This window comes from Gordionus sp. m RMFG-2023, chromosome 3 (assembly GCF_954871325.1).
Source record: "Gordionus sp. m RMFG-2023 chromosome 3, tfGorSpeb1-WG-v2, whole genome shotgun sequence".
In the NCBI taxonomy this organism is placed as follows: Eukaryota; Metazoa; Nematomorpha; class Gordioida; order Chordodea; family Parachordodidae; genus Gordionus; species Gordionus sp. m RMFG-2023.
This window is the reverse complement of record NC_088777.1, coordinates 7,719,197-7,739,395: the sequence shown is the minus strand read 5'-3', so window position 1 is coordinate 7,739,395 and position 20,199 is coordinate 7,719,197. Positions and strand designations below refer to the sequence as shown.

General features: G+C 28.4%; 1 protein-coding gene across 2 annotated transcripts; it reads right to left on the bottom strand.

The window, feature by feature from the left end:
• Nucleotides 1-7,770: 7,770 nt before the first annotated feature.
• LOC135927563 (26S proteasome non-ATPase regulatory subunit 4-like) lies at nucleotides 7,771-19,652 on the bottom strand. Of its 2 annotated transcripts, none has more exons than XM_065463622.1 (10): nucleotides 19,562-19,652; nucleotides 19,383-19,523; nucleotides 19,230-19,341; nucleotides 19,100-19,186; nucleotides 18,931-19,061; nucleotides 13,386-13,596; nucleotides 11,841-12,000; nucleotides 10,852-11,076; nucleotides 8,347-8,405; nucleotides 7,771-7,938 (listed from the first exon to the last, which is right to left on the bottom strand). In XM_065463622.1, the coding sequence occupies exons 1-10, from the start codon at nucleotides 19,585-19,587 to the stop codon at nucleotides 7,855-7,857; spliced, it is 1,236 nt and encodes a 411-aa protein (XP_065319694.1). In that variant the 5' UTR covers nucleotides 19,588-19,652; the 3' UTR covers nucleotides 7,771-7,854. The 2 variants fall into 2 exon arrangements, with proteins under 2 accessions (XP_065319694.1, XP_065319696.1); XM_065463624.1 differs by having other exon boundaries at nucleotides 7,780-7,938; nucleotides 10,852-11,037.
• Between the last annotated feature and the right edge of the window lie 547 nt (nucleotides 19,653-20,199).

Genomic DNA, 20,199 nt, shown 5'->3' with positions numbered 1-20,199 from the left:
GGGGTAGTCAGGATTTATCCAATTTACAGAGAATTTCATTATAGATTTTATTAATTATTAAAATACTATATATAACATCCCATTATTTAACTGTGTTGAGCACTAAGCGCTCTTGTTTGTCTGATCAAAATTTTGAAATTAATTGTTAAAAATAAATAAAAAATTGTTACATAAAGATATTATCTTATAATATATTATTTTTGTATAATTTTATTTATATTATAATTAAATATATTAATATTTTTTTTTATAAAACGATCTTATATATTCTTTTTGTATAGTTTTATTTTATTATATATTGTCGGTAAATATTATTTTTGTATATATTTAATTTTTTTAAGTAACGAGTAGCCCTTTACTTTTTTGAAAAGTCAGTAATGGTAATGCGTTCCTTTTTTCAGATGTAACGATAACGCGTTTCTTTTTTGTAGTAACGTTTACAGCACTAATTTTTATAAATAAAATCGAAATCTATTTTTATGTGTATTTTTAATAATAATCAGGGTTGGCAAGTCGGTCAATTGACCGGTTAAATTCAGTCAATTGACTGGAGGAGTATTTGACCTGGTCAAATACGGTCAAATGCTCTAAAAAATCAAAAGAAAAAAAAATTAAAAATCTGTTTAAAACAGGAAACGATATAAATACATGTTATCACAATGTTGCTTATTTTTTGGGTCCCCAATATAAAGAGGAGCATCTCACTAGTAGAGAATTCAATGAAGTATATGATATAATTCAAGAATTAGGCATTTTACAAGGTTGCGATGACCAAAATATTTTAAGTGATATAATTAATTTCAGAAGCAAAATCAGCATGTTTAATAGCAAATTATGTGGAAAACAGTAATTTCCATAAGAAATAATCAATTCCGACCTCAAGTTAATAGATTAAACTTTGCCATCATGCCCATTAAGAGACTAACAATTCCTAGTTCTTTTAAAGAAATAGCTCGATTTGGGTTAAAATTCTTTTGAAAATAGAAATCGAAAGATCTCGACATCAAAAATTGATTAAAAAATATTATAGAAAATGATAATATTGAATATGAGTCAGAGCAAGACTCTGCTACAGAGAGCTAAACGTTAGTTATTGAATGACAATGAATTTAAAGATTAATATTATAGATTCATTTTATATTATATTTAAAATAAAGTTAATATTGACTTAAAAAAACATATATTTGAATTTGACCATATTTAACAATACGTATTTGATCGGTCAAATGCACAACCCTGAAAATAATAATTAATTAATAAACATTCTGCCATATTGTTATTTTTTTGCGCATTCTGAAGTGTGCGATAATCACTACAGAATCTGTTTTTAGTGAAGCTGGTGATATTGGCAGTTACTATCGCCGCAAGCTGACCTCTGATAAATCGGAAATATTGGTATTTATAAAAAATCTTCCATATATTCATGTTAAATATTATTTTAAATATTTTTTTCAAATTTCATAATATAATTGTTTATTACTTATTATGTAGATAGATTAATGTTATTACTTATTATATAAAAGTGATTTAAGAATAAAAATATTTTATATACTTTTAGAATTGCAATTGAATTGAATATAAACTATAACTGATCATTATAATATATTTAAATGGCATAAGTTATGGTATAGTTAAATTATAGATGTTATACTAATAAAAAGTATATTAAAAATTAAAACCATTGCTATCTTTACAGAATACAAAATTAGATATGATATCGGATAGGTAATCGACCGATATAAATTTAATATCGGGAATATCGGATCGGCCTCCAAAAAAAATATATATATCCAAAATGATTTTAATTTTATAATCAACCATCTTCCATTAAAAATTTTAATAACAATTATCTAAGAGGGACTTAAGTATAGATACAGGATTGCCAGGTCAAAATATCCAAATTGCGAGAGGAATTTGGATGCGGGAGAAAAATGAAAATTGCGGTAGAAATATAAAAATTGCTAAAAAAAAATATTCGGCCTTTGCCCGTGATTTTGAATTGATTTAGTTATCCGCCTATTATTTTTATAATTAGTTTATAAATACAAAGTCGGTAACTATTTTTCAAAATAAAATAACATCTTGATTAATTAAAATATGTTAATTAAAAAAAACCAACGATCTTTTTTAAATATAAAAGAATGTAAACAAGATAAATTTTTATATTAAAAAAACGATTTTAATTTTACAATTAAAAAATTTTATGCGAATGTCCCGCAAAACTAACGCAATTATAAATCTACCGTGTGTGTGTATAACATTATAGGGATAGGCGCTTAATTATCACGTATCACGTTTAAATACATAATAAGGTACTCCAAAAATAAGAAATAATACAGATGCAACTACAATTGTGGCAATTGTAATCACTTATCTTGTAGTACAACATTCACAGAGATACTTATCATCACAATATTAGTAGAATCTTTTCCCCATAATATTTAACGACTCTAATATAAATGAAAACTATACTTGTAAAACAAAAATGAGCAAGGCTATCATCAATGTTTTATGACTTAAATGCAGGAGGTCAAATCTTGACGATTTGAAAGATGGGCATACATATGCAATTCTAACAGATGCATCTAATAAGGGAAATACTAAAATATCTCCCTAGATCCTCTGCTAATTCAACAAAATTAATTTTAATAAAAACTATTAAATTTTTCCCCCTCAAATAGTGAAAAATCAAGAAATCACTAACCATATAATGGTAAATATAGCAGATTCGAGATTATCAATAAATTGCATGTCAGCTTTCTGATCTGATAATGCCTCATTGAATTTGGTAAAAACAGAGTGTATTTACAGAATTGAGTCAGCACAATGTTGGTTGCGATATGTTCCTAATACCCGCCATCGATAGAATTTTAAAATTTTATAAACCTTTAAAAAATATTTCTTAAATAAAGATTATAAAATTTTGAAATTTTTTTTCAATAATGAATGGCAGAGGTATATTTAGAAATGATTTCACATGTAGGAAATCTACTACATGCTGTTAATGTGTAGTTGCAATCAGAAGAATCTTAATAAAGATTCACAAAATTATGCTGAAGATGTGTTCATCTTTACAATTAATAATTGACAATAAATTTTATAACTTCCTAAAACTTAATTATATTATATATTTATATAATAGAACTAAATGTTTACCGTTGTTATTGAGATATTTATAAAATTTCTGGCATGATATATTATATATTTGTTTAACCATTAGCTCGGCCTCTAATGTTGTTAAAGTAATCATTTCTCTCTTTTTCCCAGGTGGTCCTCATCAGGCCAAAAATGCGCTCGGATGAGGCATTAGAATGAGGTAAGGAGAAGATATACTCGCATATTTTTTTCCAATCATGGAGATTTATCGTTATTACGAAAAAATTCTACCCATTTTTCCTCTGCTTTTAGACCATCTAACTTTAAGTATTTTGGCGAATCATAAAAAATAGAGAGAATTACAATCTCCTCAAACAAGATATCAATGTCTTATGGTATTTTTAATATATTTATTAAATTATAAAAACCATCAATTAATGGTTTCTCTTCCAAGGTCATAATATTTATACATTTGTAAATAGAGTTATTAAAATCAAATTTTGATTGTAAATATTCTAAAATTGTCTTAATAAAAATATCTGCTTCATTTAAAAATGTATTAATTAGATTATTGTTTGAACATTTTATATTTTTAGCAATAGCGCCATAAAATTTATTATCAATTTTTAACTATAGAGATGAACATAGCTGTATTTTGTGAATCTTTTTTAATAAAGAGTATTCTGATTGCAAAGGAATATTAAGTGCATAAAGTAGATTTCCTACATGTAAAACGAATCCCAAATATGCTTCTGCCATTTCATACTTGAAAAAAATTTTCAAAATTTTAGGACAGCTTTTAAAATCTCTATTTAAGAAGTATATTTTTTAAGGTTTGTAAAATTTTAAAATTCTATCGATGGCAGGTATTAATGACAACATCTGATATGTATATATCGCAACAACTCACACCATTCCAAGTCAGACCACTTCATCAACTCTTTTAATTCATTAACTCTTTTAGTTGATAAATTAAATTCGTTAAAACATTTCATCACAATTATTTCGACATCCTCAGATAGTATATTCGTTGCCTTCTTGTTAGAATTATGTAGTATATGGCATATACAGCCAATAATTCATTATTGTGCTGCGATTCGGTAACTTTGATTTTAGCCAAAATTTACAGAAGCATTATCAGCGCAGAAAGCTGACATGCAAATCATTGGTAACCCTGAATCAGCTATATTTACCTTTATGTGGCTAGCTACATTTTTGGACTTTTCAATATCCGAGGAAAAATTTTTAATAGTTTTATTGAAATGTTCTTATTCTTGTTGAAATAGCGAAGGATCGAGGAAAATGTTTTAATATTTCCCTATTAAATGCATCTGTTAGAATTGCATATGGATGCCCATCTTTCAAATCGTCTAGAATTGACCTCTAGGATTCAGGTACTAAAACACTTGTGATAGCCTTGCACATTTTTGTTCTGCCACAAGTAAGGTTTGCACTTATATTGGAGTCGTTAAATATCATGAGAAAAAGCTTCGACCCACATTGTGATGATATAACTCTGTGAATGTTGAACTAAATGATAGATGTATACGATTTCCACAAATGTATTTGCATCTGTATTATTTATTATTTTTGAGAATATTTTTGTATTGCAATCGATGTAGATAACTCTCCTGTACTGACTTATATGAATGAAAGATTTATTATTGGATAAAAATAAAACAGGATAGAAAGAAATTTACAAAATAGACATGTTTGAATAAATATTTAAAATTTATTTTAAAAATATAAAAATAATCAATTAATGTCTCTCAAAATTATTATTTATATATTAAAACCGTTAAAATACTAAAAAAAAAATTCGGGAAAAATTAAAAAAATGCGGTAGATTTTTACAGGAGATTTCTAATTACGCTAGTTTTGCGGGAGAGAGATGTCTGCGTGTAAACTAAAAAATTGTGGGAGTCTCCCGCTGATGGGGGGAGACATGGCAACCCTGTATAGGTATTATTATGTTAATAATTATAAAATAAAAATGTATAATATACTTTAATATGTTTAACAAAGTTTGTAAAGGAGTTTGTTGAATCTATAATAACTTTTTTACTTGTGCAATTTTGACATTCAGGTGTACCTTGTTCTTTTTCACATAAATTACTAAATTTTTCATCTAGAATTTTAAGATTCGGATTTGATTCAGGAGAACCTATCCTTGTAATTTCATCTTCACTACTATGATTGTTAAACATTCTACAAATTAAAAAATATTACATGTAAAATATATCCTTCTCCTATTTAGTTTTGGTGTTGTTATTTTTAATCTATCTATCTTTGTGACCTCTCCAACTAATTTTGGTTATCAATATATTTAAAATATAGAGGGAAAAAATAAAGAAAATAATACAAGATTTCACGAAGAAAATAAAGTTACATTATGTAAATGTTTTAAACATGAATATTAAAAAGAATCTGTATATTTTTAAAGAGAATTAAAAAGATACAAGATTCTTTTCAAAATAAAGGATCTTAGATACAGATACTAGTATCTTATTAAAAAAATAAGATACTGAGTACAAGATACAAGAGGATCTTGTATCTTAGATACAAGTATTCGCGGTACTGCCCAACTCTGATTATAAGCTATTTAAAAAATATATATTAACCCTTCTAGGCCAGGAATTTTACACTTGCCCTAGCCAATGACAATTTTATAACTTAAAATTTTACTACCCATATCAAAAATGCTCCCCCTTTGCACATTTAAAATATCCTCCCCTGCTTCTTTCCTAATTTTATTCCCTAGCCCCCTCCTATTAAATTAAAAATATTCCACTGCCTCCCTTCAGTTTTATTCATATGACGATAGGATAGTGTTTTCATACTTACACTCCTCACCAATTTCAATAGCAATCTTACGTCATTAATACCCCCTATGTATGGAATAAAAGTCTCTGCCGAGCAGCATGTGACCTTTATCCTAAGAAAGTATTTTGATTTGTCTTTGCATCCATCAGGATATGAATGTGAAAAATTCGAATTAGAAGCAAAACACTCATAGCCATGGCCTGCTTTGTTACTTGCGTAAACACTATGCCGTTTTAGGGACAACAATTTTAAAATAAAATCTAAAAATTTAGTATAAATTTATTATTAAAACCAGATAATCATTTTTCTAGAATGAATATTTATCGACCACATAACTTTTATAACTCGTCCCGTATTTATGTAATAATATTTAAATAGAAATAATAAATTTAGGATGAATGTACCAAAATTATTAGACACCTTAGAACGCTATATAAATTTCTAGATTGCAGCCAGATTGTATATATTTCGAAAGGGAAAGATGCAGATGGAAAATGGAAGTCCAGATATAACGGAATATTTTTTTAAAAAAATTTTAACCTGATAAAAGAAGTGGACCTGCAACATACCAATATTTTGGACTCAGACCATGGAAAGAAAAACATTTTATGGGAGCAATAATTCTGGCATCCCTTTCCTTTGGAATTCTATTGTGGCAGACTTCAACTGATTTTGATTTTACCCCACCCGACTCGGACATAAAAATAATTTCATATTCCCGACCCAACTTGACTTAAAAATCAAATTGTAAAAAAAAATTATCATAATTTATTTAGTATGTTATAAGAAATAAAATTGACAAAATATTAAATAATATATAATCAAACCATGATTTATCAATATCTTACTGATTATATCATAAGAATATTTCCAAAACAAACCTAATCTAGCTAAAAAAAAATCTTAACTCGAAATAAAAATTAACTACAATAACTCTTTTCAACCCAAGTGTCGGATCTATCCTTTGGAATTTTGCAGACCTTTAGAAAAAGGTATTGACGAAAAACTAAAATTATGAAAATAATTTGAAATTTAAGAATGTGTTAAAAATTCAACGAGATTAACCATAGCAATGGATCCATTGATCTTGAACAGAGATTTTTGCATATCTTGCCTCTTCCAGAATTTTATTAACAATTCTGAAAATGTTACATCAACCATTTTTTTTCAATTTAAAATGAATTTTTCTAAGCTTATATTAAAATGGAAAATATTAAGATAAAATTATTCAAAGATTGACAGAAGATGGAATGGTTAAGTAAAAGATTTAAACCTATTTGTTATAATTTTGGAGAAAACTATTATTCTTAAAAAATCTTGACGAAAAATTGATGGAAATTCAAACCAGTATATGACAAAAATGTTGTTGATGGAGAGAAGGGTTTATTTAAAATAATGAAAATTTTAGAATTTATTTTTAAAATAATAAAATATAAAATCCTCAAAAATTATGACAAAATTAGACTATTATAGCAAATATTTCTAAATTTTTTAAAATCAATATAAAATGATGAATCATTCTAGGAATTTATTAAAATGGTGACTGTAAGTAATATACGTCCATAGAAGGTAGGAAAGAATTGCTTCTCTTCTCATTTTTGTTTAAAAAAACAGAATAGATAGAACTCAACTATTTCCCGAGCCCAAATCAGTGAATGAACTCGAACCTTTAAAAAACCTGAATCAGGAGTAAAACCTATGGTAGAGAAGCCATAGATTTAAATGGTAATTTGTAAAATATTAGACATGTGTAGGACTATTTCTTTAATAAGGATTAACTTTTGAAAATAATTTATTCAATAAATTACATAAATTCAACATAATATTTATATCATATACAAAAAAAACGACTTTTATTTTTTTTTAAAAGATCATAAAATAAATTATAAAAAAGGATCAAAAGGGTATACAAAAATAGATTTCGATTAAAATTTTCTATTTTTTTTCTTTAGAATCCTTTGTGGTATCGTTATCATCGCCTTTTTTGATTATATCCCCAGAAGTCGCTGGTATATTTTTCTGTAATAAATATTTCTGTAGTTTGACTAAAATATCATTGTTTAAAATCTTTTTTAAAAAAGTTAAAATTATCCTGATCCAAATGGATTATATTAATTACTTCTATATATTTACAAAAAAATTTCCGATTTAGATAACGCTAATATATTTTAACTCAAAATATGCTAAAAATATAATTTAAAAGGAGTATAGTGTTGTTAAAGGGCACGATTTTACAAAAAAAACGGCTAACACAATATTTTAGCCCAAAAAATACTATGCAAGCCTGGAGATTTCGTTAATAGATAGCAGGAATGTCACCCATTAACGAAATCAAAATGGCCTAAATCGAGCCATTTAACAACACTAAAAATATTTTTAAAGTGAAAGGAATATAATTAAGCTAAAATTGATTTCATGTTTTAAAACTTGAACTTTGGAGCTCTGCGGACTCTCCATCGCGACATCCATATTTTCATCCTGAACAGCTATATAATAAGTTTTACAAAATTATTTTCTCTAAAAAAAAGGATCATTCAAAAAGGGAACTCCAACGTACGCTGTTTTTTTTAAAATGCTCACCAGCTAATAAATTCTAATTAGACGGATGGTTAGGGAACAAAACTAGACTACCCGCCCACTGTTTTTAAAAATGGGTGGGTGTGGGTTAAAAGAATATAACATCGATGTGGATAAAAATAAGATTTTACCTATTTCCCCAAAAGCAAAGAGAATTCAACTAAAGGGTATTAAATTATAAATTCAATGTTTAAAAATAGATAGCATCCACGTCAAAATTAAACCATAACAGATGGGAGGATGAGAGTGGAAAGCAGCCTAACCAATAAGATAACAAAATATTTAAATCCAAAAGTAAGTAGTTTGATTTTTTGATTTGTATAATTTAGCAAGATATCAACTACTTAGTTTAGTTACGATTTATATTTTAAATTTATTACTAATTGTTTCAGTTTTTATTTAAAGATCTTAATTGAGGAAAAGGATATAATTTTAAAAAATATCCTGTGGAAAGAAAAAATATATATATACCAAAACTATCAAAATTTTGGCAATTGGAAAACAAAGAATAACGTGTTAGAATTTAGAAAATGTGAATTCATTATTATTTTTGCATTATAATCACAAATAATATCAATGAATATTTAATTTTAGATTTTTTTTCATAAATATTTTTATTTTGATCAAATAAATTTCTTATCCGCCCATTTAAATTGAATATTTTTTTTAATGTTGAATATAATAATTTCTTAATATATAAAACTTTTATGTAAGGGGTAGAAGCACTGAAACGGAATCATTTTTTTTTATTAGTAGCTTAAAAAATTGGAAAAAAAATATGTGAATATTTAAATTTTATATTGGCGGGTTGTGGATTAAATTTTTTTTAGATAATGGGCGGGCGGCCAATATTTTTTAGACTAATGGGCGGGTGCGTATTATTTTAAAAAAACTTAGAGCGGGTTACATTTTTCTAAAAATGGACAGGTGGGATTGTTGGCTAAAAAGGACAATAAGAGTGGTCTGTCTAAGTTTTATTTCGATGCATAGCCTTTCATTGTTAAGTTATTTTTTTTAATTTAGATGCGAAAGTGGTGGAGGGGAGGGGGCTGCTATTAATTTGTGGATCTTTTTTTGTTATTAAAATTATAAAGCACCTTTCGCTTCGCTGCATTTATAGTAAGCGCAATTCGCTCAAAGCGATGCGAAATCAATTGCTAACAAAATCACAGCAAATTCATGGTCTTAATATTACTTGTTGAAATATTAGAATTTATAGAAGAAACATTCGTTTTTGAAATATTAGCAAACAGCTGTAACGATTTCATCATTTCGCTCAAGTAATTTTAAATCACACCTCTTATTGGCTTGATTATGTAAAGTAGTAGCGAAAAATTGCTTGAACGAATCGCGCTTATTATAAAGCAGCCTTAATTAAATAAAGAGGGATAGATTTTAAAGTTCAAGAAGCTTCACTTCAAAACCAAGGCTACATGTGGGTTTTGTATTGAACCGAATATGAGTTGAATATAAATTATAGAAAGGAGAAAATTTATAATCCCTGATGAATCATTGAGTTATCAATGAAGACACCATATTTTCAGATTGGGATAATGTGATGACAATATTATAAATGATTTTGATATAATTTTTTTTAAAAAAAGACATAGATAAGCTTATATAAGTTAAAAGATTATTATTATTATATGATAGTTGTAAATCAGAAGTGAAAGAGTATAGAACACCTAAAAATTATCATTTTCTTTGATTACGATCAAGAAAATAATAAAGACAATTTAACGATAATTGGCATCATGATATAATACTACAATGATAGTAGGTTATACGCTCAGGTCCTGCCCGCCCCTTCCCCAAAAGTTTTTATGCTCTCCTAATAAAATACTTTTTTAAAAAATTTTTTATTATCACCCTTAAAACCATTGCTTTCCATATTCTATTTAATAAGTTGTACATTTGATTTTTATTTAAATTAAGCTCTCTGTCAGTATTTTTTTCGTCAACTTAGTATTAGTGTTCTATACCCATTTTTTCAGATTTTTTTTAAAAAAAATGGATTTGTTGTATTTTAAATATTACCCTCAATTATATTTTAATTTTTATGGTCGATGTATAAGAATTATATTACTATAGAATTTATTTATTCAAAAAAATCATATTACAAAAGTAGTGGATTATATTTTTAAATTTTTGTAGGAAACAAAGAGCAGAATATTATCTTTGCAATTAAAAGATTATATTAAATTTTTTCTATATTTAAATAAATTCGGGCTGGGCCAAGCAGATAAATAATTTTAATTTAAAAAAAAAAAAAAATTAGGCCCGATGCAAATCATTAATAGACAAACTAAACCTAAAAAAAAAAATAAGAAATAAATATTTTCAAAAAAAACAAACTATGTTCTGGTTCAAGTGACATCTGGAGCGCTAAAGCTATTTGTTGATCGTCGCTCATGACTACATCGTTTTCGTCGGTACCATGTTTATCGGCCTTCAAAGCTGGCATAACGACAGTAGAAGGATTAAGGCCCATCGACATAGCCAGAGCTTGGTTCAATAGCATCTCTTCTTCACTCAATTGTTCTTTTTTTTGGATAAATTTGCAAATGCATTTTGAGTTGACTAAAAAAGGAAAGAGATTTTAAGTTCCGGTACCAAAAAAATTTTGAAAAAAAAAATTATTAGTTCTTAGATTTGACGCGTTTCCTTTTAAAATAACAATAACACCACATTGCGGATTATATATATATATAACTATGTTTTCTTATTAGTTTAATAAAAATTTTGACTAAAAAAATAAGCAAAATTAAAAGTGTGTTTAAAAAAATAGATCCATGGAGTAAATGATTACATTATACGATCGATATAACATCAATGTTTATTGGAGACATAAATGTTCAGATGAATGATTTAAAATAATGTAAATCACATATCATATCGTAGCTGGCCCTAACTGCAAGATCCCGTAAGTAACATTTTTCAAAAAATGTTTTTTTTGGCATTTTTTTGGCAGAAAGGTGGATATTTATAGGACCTTTATCATTACCTAAAATCTCAAGTCTTGAAACGTGTTTTTTTATCACGTTAGGGTATATCTAACCACCTCCAAAAATGCCCGGATTTAAATAATAAAACATATTTTATGAAAAAAATATATTACGAGGCCCACACAAAAGATTAAAGATTATGTAAAACTTTAAAATAACCATTAGAATCAGAGTTATTAAAGTATCTAGATACAAAAATGTGATACTGTATACTATAAACTTCATTCTTTACTTCTTCTCCAGCCCCTCACATTTTGATTACCCATTCATTCTTCTCCGCATATCTCCTTCCTCCTTCCATTTTTTCAATTCTGCCATTTAATAAATTTTTAAAAAAACCTTGCGCGTTAGAATTTTCATTGGAAGCATCGCTCATTGGCATATTACTTTCGTGTATGGTTAGCAACCCGGTTCCTTCTGTATTTTCGTTTTGCTGTTGGTTAGACCTAACCTCGGCTTGTTGTCGAGCTCTTTGCTCTTCCATCGACACTCTCAAAGCCTTTTTCAAAAAAGTATAAGTTAAAGAAATGAAATTTACTAAATTTTACCTCGTGGATAAAAGGAGAAGAGATAAATTTTGATATCATTTAATTTAAACCAACCCCTCTCGAACAGTTAATAAATATTAAAAAAAATGAAATATTTTCGTAAATAGAATAAATATGGGCCCAGCATGTAACTTACAGAATAATATGGCAAGGCAATAAAAAATAATAGAACTATAGAGGAAGATGGTATTCATAGCTAACAATTAATTTAAACAAATTTATTATATATATTTTTTATATTTAAATAAAATAATTATATTTTAACACAATTAAAGCAAATGCTATAATTAATGCTACAAAATAAAATTGCATTCGATGGTTTTAAGAAGATAGATCTAAGCAAGCCTAAATATTTTGCTCATAAGTGGCATGGATATCTATTAGCGAAATCTCGAGGCTTAAGCTTCCGGCTAAAACATTCCGTTAGCTTTTTTAAAAAATCGGCTCAAACGGGGGAAATTTTTCATCACTTAAATATCATCATTGATCCGATATTAAATATTGATGTAGCCTACAGTCCTACCAAAAGGTTTTAAATTTTTATAATTTCACATTCAATTCCTTGTGAAAGGATTCGAATAAGTAAACAAGATATTATATGTATGATATAGAGAAGGGCAAAAATGAAAATGAAGAATAATTGACGTTTCAGACATATGCTATCTAAAGTTCTTTTTACAAATAAGAACCAGTAACTTTGTCCGGTTCGTAATATAAAATTTTCTTCCTTTCTAAAAAAGTGAGATTTGCAAAACCCTTTACCGACTTGTCTAAAAAATCCGTGTGGAGTTGATTTTTAAAAAAAATCAAATTAACTAGTTGTAAAATCGCGTGATGGAACATTAAATCCTTCTTCCTCTTTTTATATTGTAGTAACTTCCCTTTGAAACCACTTACAAAACAAGATCAAAATTATAAAAAATAATTTTTTAAAAAAACTGGAGTTTAGCCTAAACAAAAATAACATTTGGGTGGGTTTAGATTTTTTTTTTTAAAAAAATTAAGGTCCACATATGACAAAACTAAATCGCCTATTATTTTAAAGCATTTTAACATTTCACGTTCCCAAATAAGTGTCCATGCTTTTTCTAAAAAATTGAGCGTTTCATATGCAAATAACGGTTCAATTCAAATTTGACCAATTTGCACGATACCATTTTAAATGCATTATTTAGCATTCAAAAAACTCTACTTGTAAAAAAAAAGAAGTAATTTTTAATTCTTAAATATAATTAATTCCACAAATCCTATGGAGTGATTAAGCTATTTTTAAAAAAAACCAGTTTTTAGTGGTTGCAAGTGGACAAATAAACAATAAAAAGTAGTAAGTACTAACCAGGGCTAATTCGGGGTCGGAATTCGGATCAATTCCGAATTCAAAGTCGCTAAGACCAGATCCGCCAGTGGCACCGGATCCCCCGGCACCAAAGGATGATGTCATCATGGCGTTGCTGAGGTTTCCACCATCGTCCCCTCGCGCCATTATGGGGGAAGTCAGGAGTGCCTCGGAAAGAACTGGACCTGGAGGTATGGTAACCAAATGGGATCTACAAATAAAAAAAACATATTGATAATATATGGGAAACGAAGTATGATTATAAAGATAAAAATGGAAAGGAGAAGTAAAATGAGATGATGAAAAGGAAGAGATTATTTGCGGATACGTATTTTAAGAAGGTCAGCCAAAGTAAGTTTTTTTAAAAAAATGGTACAAAATGGTGTGGAAGTGATGAATGAGAGGAAGGAAGTAACCTGAGAGATGAAGGAGAAAATTCGATGAAAATAAATATCAAATGAATAAAATTTTAAAAAATTATAATCTGTAAATATAAATAAAGAAATTACTAAAACTCAAACTCATTTTTCAATTAATTAGAATAAAATAATAAAACTTAACCTAAATTCTTAAATAGATCTTTTTCTTCAAATAATAATCACAAACTATTTCTTTTATTTTTATTTTTCAAAATATAATTTTATTTTCAAATATCAAAAAATCCATAAAACTATTGATATTTACAAAATAATATCGAAAAATCCATGAATATATTATATTTATTATCACTTTGCTTTTTTATTCGACCAATCAACATTAGGCATTATTGACGTCTATATAAAAAAATATTGTAACTTTTATAAAAACTAGGACAATCTGGTTTTTATACTTTTGAGTTAGAGATATTTCTAATTTACATACATGTGTAGTCATATAGTATGAATATGATTGGAATCAAATAAAGGACCTTATTAGCATATTAAACCTTTAAAAATAACAACACTAAGATTGAAATCAGAATAATGGTGTTTGATCTTTTATGGCATATGGAATAGAAAAATTTAATAATTCTTTTTTCATATAAAAAAAATTAGAAAACATAAAAATTCAAGAGCAAAACTATCTGCAAAACAGTGTAGTATATACCTCTATATATTTAGACCCCGAATATCAAGTTCTAATGAGTAGAGCAAAACTTATGGTTAATGATTATCTCAAAAAATTATAGCATAAGCAACACTTCATTCTTTACAAAATATGTATCCTATATTTATATTAAAAATTTTACCCCTTTCTGGAAAAGTTATGTGCAGGCCCAGATCAATGCTGAGCCCAGATATAATGGGCCATAAAAAAAATATACCCAGGCCGGTTTAAATTTTTTTTAAATAGCCTTGATTGGGTTGGCTAAATTAATATTTTTACAAACCTGGGATGGAACAATAATTGGCATTTCTGTAGGTTTCTTATACAATTTTTTAAGTTATTCAAATAGAGTTTAATTAACATTCAACGAATTATGGTTCAGCAAAAATATAACAAATCAAATTTTTTTTATTATTTAAATTGCAGCCACCCCACCCCTGTAAAAAGATGTCACAAGAGTGAGTCTTGAAAAATGGGAGCAAAATTATCTGATTTTTTATAAGAAAAATTTGAGGAAATTCTGTTAAAAAAACAATGGGAAAAGAGAAAGAAAATAGATGAAATTAATATTTACCGGAAGATACCATAATTTTAAAATCAAAGTTTGCAGGGGGACAAATATCTATAAAACTCATTGAGATAGATGTGGTTGAGGGAATTAAGTAATAATTATTTTTATTATTGTAAAAAAATAAAAAATTAAGATGGCTGTTCATAAATTGGATGTGAAATACATGAAAAAAACACCTTTTTTAAGAAAGAAAATTAAAAAGCCTTTTATTGGCAAATTATAGATTATCTAATGGAGTAATTTTTTACTTCTATATTTTAAGTGATTAAATAAAAAAAATTAAATTTATGGTTTCTTATTACTATATACAACTAAAAAATTATTATTAGTATATTCTAAAATATATTGAAGACTCCTTGATGGTTATGAATTCATTCATATATTAAAAAAAGTAATAATATGACAGGCATATTAAGAAACTTCCCCGAGGCAAATGAACCATCTTTCCTTCTCCCTCGCCTTCATTTAAGCTAACTCCCTTTAAGATGGGCAAGTAAATAATATTCTCCCTTTCATCACGACTATATATATATTTTTTTTTAATATACTCCATAACTTTGACCCTAATACATGGATATACATATATTTTTGCTTTTCCCCTATTATGCATTCCCATTACTCTATGACAAGGATCGTGTACTATCCCCTTTTGTTGCATATTTACGCATCCCTCCTTATTTGTTTTCTGCTGATTGAAACCCTCCTTTGTCCCTATTAACCTTCTCGCCCCGACCTGTACTGCAATTTTTTCACTATCATATAGTCACAAATTCTCACAGTACCTCGCTACATGACCACCCTTTCGGCACTGAAAACATTCCGTATTTTTCTCCTCCCCTTTGACTTTATCCCGCTCAATTGTCCGCACATATGAAGCACTGGGAGCCATTTCTCTCTGGGAAAAACCGCTTTTATTGAAATTGCTCACATTAGATTCCTCCTTATCATGCTCAAATCGACCACAACCCGCGCATCTTAATCTCTCTTGCTTACCTGGACAATAAGGAGCTATGTCCCAACTTCCCACAACCAAAACATTTTTCCTCGAGGCAATCTCTAAGCATAATGGTTTACCACAATTACAACAACTCATTGCTCCTCTTTCTCGCGGCACAAAATTTTGTCTTATCTCCAATCTTCTTTCCCAAGAATTCTCTCTGGGCTCTCTATACGGTCGTAACTCTTGATTACTATCGAAATTTCGTTTATCAGGACCATATAAATTTCTACTTACATCACTATCCGTCCACCCCTTAATTAATTCCTAAACAGGTAACCAAGTTTAACTATATATATATCGTAATAATAATATCCCCCCAAAAAAAACAATTATCTAATATATAAATTTTTACAAATATTATTTTTTCACTTTCACCACATGTCCACCCCCTAATTCTTTATTCATCCCCCTTCCTCCGGCCCGAACACAAACTCCAACTCCAAATCTGACATGCCAAACTCCAACCAGTCCAAAAATTCATGTGAAAGATACTCCTCATTCCACGACTCCATCGCGTTTATTTCTCTGAACTCACCATGCACTGCTATCACCGAATCTTCACCGATGGCTGTCTCTCCCACGCTTCTCCTTCCGGTCTCTGCGCCCTCCCCGATATCCGGATTGTCATTCCCCATCTCCTCTTGTCTCCAAATGTCATCGTTTTCCCCACCCGCATCGCTGGCCTCACTCAGGCATTTCCCCCGCTGCCTTTGTATCACTTACTGGTCTTTGAACGTCACTCCTCGTGTAGCCACAATCCCTTTTCGCATTCGTATCTTGGAGACAGTTACTTCTCAAGTGACCCATCCTGCCACACCGAAAGCACCTGCTTAAATTAACAAAATTGTTGTTTAAAGTAAATAAGAACGTATTTTGTAAAAAATAGAATTAATTAGAGTGCATTACCTATATTTTTAGAATAAAGATGCAGCGAATGTGAATATGAGAAGATTTCGAGATCCAGCTAATTGTAAGACCTCGGTAGATCTCGGACTCATGGATGAGAAGAAGGGGTGGGGAATATCGCAGACACCAACCAGCAATGGAGAGACGCCAGTGTTTCCGGTGTGGCAGGATGGGCCACTTGAGAAGTAACTGTCTCCAAGATACGAATGCGACAAGGGATTGTGGCTACACGAGGAGTGACGTTCAAGGACCTGTAAGTGATACAAGGGCAGCAAGGGAAATGCATGAGTGGGTATCGCCGATATGGGCCAGCAATGCGGGTGGGGAAAATGACAATTGGAGACAAGAAGAGACGGGGAATGACAATTCCGATGTCGGGTAGGGCGCAGAGACCGGAAGGAGAAGCGTGGGAGAGACAGCCATCGGTGAAGATTCGGTGATAGCAGTGCATGGTGAGTTCAGAGAAATAAACGCGATGGAGTCGTGGAATGAGGAGTATATTTAACATGAATTTTTGGACTGGTTGGAGTTTGGCATGTCAGATTCGGAATTGGAGTTTGTGTTGGGATCAGAGGAAGGGGGATGAAGAAAGAATTAGGGGGTGAAAGTGGAAAAATAATATTTGTAAAAATTGATATAATATTGGATTTTGGATATATATTGTTATTATAAAAATAGAAGTAAAAAAAAATAATAGGCATAGGTGCACTTTTTACACATCCAAGAAATGCTCATGAATAATGAAATAACCTAACTCAGAAAGTTATTCAGTGAAAAAAGTAAACTTGCTCATTCACCAAAAAAATATGATTATAATGTAGCGATCTAATTTGACTATGAAGAACCAAGGTAAAGACGCATTATCAAATCCCTCTATCATATAAATTATCTTAAAATAACTTATGCATTAAAATGATATATTATCATAACAGCTAAATTTTATTTAAACTCAAATTTTAAACTAAGCAATTTATTTTATTAAACCATAAAAAAATGATAAAGGCATAACAACACAAAATGTGGTAAAAGAACAAAAAAAAAATATGAGATTCTTAATTATATAAAAAATATTAATAAACCTAAAAGAGCATTAAAATGATGCAAAATGATAGAAAATATACAAATCAATGATAAATATGCAAAAAAAAGCACAATAAAAATGTAATAAATATATAAATTATTTTTTATTGCCCTCAATTTATATTTAACCAAAATAGATTTTGCCCTCCACCCTAAGAATTAAAAAATTGGATAAAATAGAAAATTATATTTCTATTTGTTTATTAAAACAAAATAGCAATTAGAACTTCTTTAGGATTTAGGACAAATATTTTTTATTACACATTATTATGGTTTTTTAAATTTATCTTATAAAAATGTTTCAAATGTTAAGTTATATAAAAATTTTGAGGTGAAGGGAGAGAGACCTGGAGAGATCATACTTCAGACCCAACACTGACATGATTTTTAAATTAAAGTCCTGGACAGAATTTTAAAAAAAATTGATTTTTAAGTCTGGCCCAAATTTAAATTTTTTTATATTTTTTGGACCATCCTGGAATTCTTAATTTTTTTATTTTGAATAATTTTGCAAATTATCCAATTATTTATTTTTTAAAATTTTTCAAGCTTAATCAAGATTTTTAAAACCACATTATATTTTGGTCATTCAAGGAATTAAAAATTTGAACTGGGTAAAAAATTTAATTTTGAAAGTCTTGCTGAAGCATAAAGGTTGCCAAAACTTTAGAAATAATTTATTATGTTTGTAGGGTGGCCCCATTCGTTATGCCATTGAATAAAAAAATATTTAAAGGAATAGGATAGAAAGAAATTTGGCAGATTTATTTAGAAAAATTAATATAAAAAAGGTTAGAAAAAGATGTAATATAAAGAAGTAAAATTCTAAAGCTATATAACAGATACCTATAAATTTAAAAAAATATCCAGTTGGAATTAAAATTTAAAATATTTATAATAACCCTGTTCCTTCTTTGCCATTTAAGGTGTTTATAAATGTAGTCAGCTTTTCTGTATTAACATCAGTTTCTCCAAAATTAACAATATCCACATTGACTTTCTCTTTTTTTAGTTTTTTTGCTATTTTAACAAGCTAGATGGAAATAATAAATTTGATAGAAATAGTACTACTTCTTTATCTTCTATCTCAACAGGACTTCCAATAAATACTATAATACGCATCTTGTGATTTCTGCCTTGTCTATGTTTTAATGCCAGCTAAAAATTAACAGTATGTAAACAATAAAGTAGGATTATATACATGTGCAATTTTAATGCTAGTCAAAAAGTCAATAATTCCATTAGGTTGGACCATATGCATCTGATTCATTATCTTTCCTGAGTCGGTGGTTAAAGTAACTAGCACTTGTTTACTGAAAAAATTTAAAATAAAATATCATAAAATTTAGTTAACTCAGCCATAGTAATCAGCCCAACATTATTTTCAGGATTTGATCTAATTTTAGAGTGACATATCATATTTATAGCATCTTGTTGAGCTAATCCCCGAGTTGGAATATAATCCCCATTGCGCATATAATCACTGTTGTCTACACTATAAAGGAATAAAATAAATATTATTATATTAATAACCATAAGATTGTGCTTTCTAGAGTCATTTTCGTTGGTTGAAAAAAGTAACCAAGCTTCAAAAGGTAAAATTAAATAAAGGGCAATAATAAATAACGAAAGTTGGGTAATGGCCTAATATCGGATAATCTACAGACGGAAAAATCCGCTAACATCATAGGCGTTTTTATATATTAGTTTCTTTCAAATTTGAACTGCTATATTTTTAAGTAAAATACCGAGTATAAAATAATCGTTTCTGCTATAAACTCGGTTTAACCGATATTTTTAGCCAGTTAAAAATTGGCTTAAAAGCTAAAAACTTATTAAATACCCAATTAAATATCATAACTCATACAATTCTACACTAGGTATAATTAAAATGTGTTTGAGTCGATTATTAAGATTAATATTATGCTTGGAGATTTTGCTAATACATTGTAGTTTGTTATATCTCAAGAGCTACCTGTTGTGATTACATAATCTTATTTTCCTTTTTTTTACTTAAAACGCCTCACCACATTGTTTGTCACAATTTGTCCTTTTTATCCATCAAAAACTTTTTTACATAATTGGTACTAAAAAAGAAAGATGTTATTACATATATTTTTCCACTCAAAACTGTGCCATACTTTATTATACCCGATTTATAAACTATAAAT